Source organism: Ictalurus punctatus, chromosome 23 (assembly GCF_001660625.3).
Source record: "Ictalurus punctatus breed USDA103 chromosome 23, Coco_2.0, whole genome shotgun sequence".
NCBI classification, from domain to species: Eukaryota; Metazoa; Chordata; class Actinopteri; order Siluriformes; family Ictaluridae; genus Ictalurus; species Ictalurus punctatus.
In genome coordinates, this window is record NC_030438.2 from 989,494 (window position 1) to 994,381 (window position 4,888).

At 44.3% G+C, this 4,888-nt stretch overlaps 1 protein-coding gene across 1 annotated transcript; it reads right to left on the reverse strand.

Moving 5' to 3' along the window:
* Positions 1-623: 623 nt before the first annotated feature.
* On the reverse strand, positions 624-3,081 carry myca (MYC proto-oncogene, bHLH transcription factor a). The gene is given in 5 exon segments (NM_001200090.1): positions 624-1,199; positions 1,698-1,868; positions 1,871-1,929; positions 1,931-2,303; positions 2,804-3,081. Coding segments are annotated over 4 exon segments (1,170 nt in total). The 5' UTR covers positions 2,299-2,303; positions 2,804-3,081; the 3' UTR covers positions 624-627.
* Between the last annotated feature and the right edge of the window lie 1,807 nt (positions 3,082-4,888).

The window sequence follows — 4,888 nt, forward strand, 5'->3', positions numbered from 1 at the left end:
GACTTATGTATGAGTGTGCGAAAGACGGATCATGAACTACAAACCTGTTATCAATTATATTTCACGTTTTTGGTTTAAAAATAATGGTGTCACTGCTGTGTTCCTGCTGAGAAACATACATTTAAGGGACTGCTGAAGAGTGATGTGCACACCGTTTATATTTCATTTAAATAGTTAAAAATCCAGAACACAGTGTTTTCAGAAAAATGCATTTATGGTTCAGAATTGTTTGAACATACAGCAAAACAAAATACTGTCTGAAGAACACTCAGACAATAAAGATCAAAAAATACACTTTTTTTTATGAAATATGAATTCAGTATATACAAAAACAAAAATACAAATTATTTTGTTAGGGACAGAACTCCCTGTGTTTTCTTGTTTTATTAATAAAAATAAATGACTTAAATACAAATTATTTTAATCGACCACCACTTGTGGCGGTTTTAAACATAGACAAAAAAAATCTGACAATATTCAAAAGAAAACGAACAAACAAAAAAATCACAATATGCGCAACTTGCATAAAAAATGAGGAGAAACGGTTCTTAAAAGTCTGTTTGCTTGGTTTTGTTAAAAGTCTCTCTATAGCTTTCCTGCTTTTTTTTTTTTTTTTTTTTTTTTTTTTTATAGCTGGGACCTCCGTAACTGCTGTAGTCTGTGTTTTAATAGTTCGCTCTTTCTCCTCAGCTGTTCTTTCATGGACAGCAGCCTTCGTTCATCTGCCTGCATGCTGTGGATGCACTCTGCTGCTTTTTTCAGGATCATCACCTTGGCTGCCTTTTCATTGTTGGCTACCTCGGGGATCTCGTCACGTAGGGCGAAAAAGCTTAGCTTGAGTTCGTTGCGCCGCTGACGCTCCAGCACATTGTGCGTCTTCCGCTTGTCATTGTCCTCCGAGTCGGACGTGCGTGGACTTGTGCACTTCCTTGGCTTGCTGTGTCGGATGGTACCGTGGCCTGTGGAGGAGGTTTCAAGGCGTGGGCGCTTGCTGACTGGATGCTCATGCCGTGTGGAAGGCTGGGCGGCGTAATTGTGCTGCTGTGTGGAGACGTGGCAGCGCTTCAGCACTAGCGGACTGGGCTGCCTGGATTCGGTCACTTCGGCCTCGCTCCTCCTCTGACGCTTCTCCACTGTCACCACATCAATCTCCTCCTCATCGTCTTCCTCATCTTCCTCGTCTTCCTCTTCTTCATCATCTGCAATGAGAATGAAAATATTATAGCTATGAGTAGAGGAATCTCCTCTGTGTTTGTATGTTCCCACAGTTGAGAGCTTGTGGGAAAATATTGGAATGTTGCGTGAGGTATTCTGCAGACAGGGAGGGGGAGGGGGGGAGGGGGGGGAGGAATCTCTGCATTCTGGTCCCCACCCACTTTCTTTATCAGCTGATATTTGAACACTGCAGTCTCAAAGCTTGACTTATAGTCCAGACTTGTTCACAAATGTGTGGGAGGAGAAGAGGAAGCTTGTGCAAGCCCAGATCACTCACATTCATAGCAGACCGACACACTTTCCCTCTCTGACCACTACATCACTCTGTTTTGCACTCTATATCTACATCACTCTATATCATAATTAACGCCATGTGAAGATGCGACAGACCTCCCCCTCCCTTCCAAACACGATATCCTTAATCACTATCGTGAAGCAACATGCACGTCTTTTTATTTCTACGATCAGAGCATTCAACGTACCTGAATCGCTGCTGCAGCCGCTGTTGGGTGGCGTGTCTACAGGCGGCGCGTGATCCGCAGGCGCTGTCAGTTTTGCGCACTTGGGCGATTCCGTAAGCGCATAAGGGAAAACCATGGAAGGATCGATACACTCCGACGCGCTAAGATCGTGCAAATAGACCCCGCTGCTGTCCGCTGCATCACCACCGGAAGACGTGGATAAGCTTTTCCGCGCCGCGTGCAGCGTCGCGAGCCTCTCGGACACCACCTTCTCGAGCTTGGCGACAGCAGAAAAGCCGCTCCACATGCAGTCCTGGATGATGATGGACTTGAGGAAAGTCTGCGAGGAATCCGAGTCGCAGATGAAGCTCTGGTTGACCGCGTCGTCGCCGAGGAACTCGCTCACTATCTCCAGCTGCTCAGCTGTGGAGGGCCGCCGGCTCGGGGAAAGCGGCGGCGTGGGCAAGAGCTCGAACTTCTTCCAGATGTCCTCGCTGGGCGCCTGACCCTGCTGCAGCTGCTTGTAAAAGTCCTCCTCATCGTTGTCGAAGTAGAAGTACGGCTGCACCGAGTCGTAGTCATAATCGTAGTTCTTCCACGCCAGGCCACTGCTCATTGGCATGATAGCTGTGATGGGTGCGCGCGCGCGAGAGAGAGAGAGGGAGAGAGAGAGAGAGAGAGATGAACTTCTAGTCTGACAGCTGGAGCACGAGCATGATCATTAATTACAGAGTGCACATGCAAAACGTTCATGTCAGCTAAAGCACTGTGTGCAATCCTTCACACCACCCTTACAGTCGCCATCACAGTTTATAGTGAACCCAGAACCTTTAGAAACAGTGCAGCGCTGCATGCTGTCAGAGTACACACTCCACCAGTCAGCCGTGCGTAATGTTCTGATACACGCACACACACACACACACACACACACACACACACACACACACACACAATCACTGACATTTAAAAAAGAAAAAAGAAAGAAAAAAAAGAAAAAAAACATAAAGATCTAAATCTCAGTCTGAACCTACTAGAGCTCATTTAGAATAACGCACTGATCCGGACTGTTGCCGCCCCCCGAAAAAACCCCCGCTTAATGCGCAGTTAAGTTCAGCAAACGCACTCACCATGTATTAACAATCAGCTTCAGAACTGTTCAGGAGATGACGCGAAGAAATCGTGCAAAAAAAACAAAAACAACAACCCCAAAAACAGTATAATCCAACACTGTGTAGTGCTCCCAAGCAGCATGTATAAATCCAGTCTTCTGATCCAGAGCGGGTAGTAATCAGTAAGCGCAGACACAACAGACACACACTCTCTCTCTCTCTCGCTCGCGCGCTCGCTCTCTCGCTCGCTCTCACACACACACACACACGCACACACGCACGCACGCACGCGCACACTCGGAGTCAGTAATCCGTCTGATCACTGCTTGTCATCGTAACACGAATAAGTCTGACTGCGCTCGCGACTCAGCCGCTTCCCCAGTTTCGTGTATCCATCCGCCCAGTTTCCCGCCAAATCAGCACACACTCGTTAAAGACTACTTTCTGCAATTCTGCAAACATAGTGTTTAGACTCAACACGTCTTTACTCTGGTAACGTCTTCTTTCTTTATTTTTTTTAATGATTTATCCTTTACATTTGACAACATTATCGTCGGATAGACTCACACAGGGACTATTTTTTCTCCTCTCGGAAGGACACCAGCTGTTGGGTGGGGGAAATGTCTGTGACGACAACATGTGAATTGGCTGGGTGGGAGATGGGGAAGAGCATCCTGACTGAGAATTATATCTGTAGACACTAAAGTTGTCTGAAGATGAAATGCAAACGAAAAGAAAAAAAAAAAAAAAACAATAATAAAAAATGTCACCCTATGCTTCGAATTCTAATATCTAATTAATCTAAGATCTAATGAATCACATCATGCATTAATTAGATCAGCACTAGATGCATGGAGTCAGTAAGGGTCAGCTAGTGAGTCACGGTTGAATACATTAAATATTATGGTGACACACACTCATGATATGCTGTGAGGCTTTCAGGCTTCAGGTGTAGATGAAGGAAGCCATTGAAGCGAGGCATGTATTATTGGCCTTAGCTATACTATGTCTCATTGCAAGGACATAATGACACACTAGCACTGTGTTTACAGAGTGATGTAAGAACAGGCAGAGTACAATCAGAAGTGTGGGGCGGACAGAGAAAACATAAAGGCGTACTGGGTATGACAAATTATATCGTACATAGAGTACAAGTGTGTCCTCGCCTTTGATTTTACCATAGCTGTTGTCCATACCTAAAAGGATCAATTCTGGAAGAATATAGAATTCTACCAGTAGAGTATATAGTTTATCAATACATTGATTATCAGTATTGTGCTCTGGAGCAGTGATGCGTAATTCTAAATTTCAGTCACCTATTAAAAACAGAGCTTCATATTTGTCTGTATTCTCTGTTGAACTCATTGCTAATATTATGACACTTCAGTGGGTAGAGAATTTTGTTCATTCATTCATTCATTCATTCATGAACCTATTCCAGGAGCCAATCCTAGGAACACTGGGTTTAATGTGGGAATACACCCTGGAAGGGACACCGGTCTATCACAGAGCACCATGCATACACACATTCACACAATCATTCATATCTAGGGGAAAATTAGAGTAGTCAATCCACTGGGTACCTGTGTGTTTTAGGAGGTGGTAGGAAACAGGAAAACCCAGAGGAAACATGACATGCGGAAAACATGCACAGACAATAAACGGGGAGCAGAGTGCAGTTATTGGTGTAACTAACCTTTATGAACTTACACCAAGATAAACATTTGTTTCTTCTGGATATGTGAGGGGAGGGGGGATTTGGGGGGGGAGGGTAATTAGATAGCAAAGAAATATACCAAAAAAATTTTTTATCAGGGTGGAATTGGGCTCGCAACTCACCTGCAAAAAATATGAGCAAGGATGCTCGCTGTGTTAAAGTGCAAATTTGGAAAGCACGTGTATAATGTATAAAAAGAAAAGGGGAGCGCAGAGGTTCAAAGCATGATGTAAATGGGAAGGCATTATAATATCAGTCCTCTGTATAGGATACACAGGCCTAAATGAAAACTTACATACAGCAAAACTTGGCATATGCAATCAGAGTACTATCTGAGACATACTCTGACTATACTATGCTAGACTATACTACAGAGTAGTAGTATG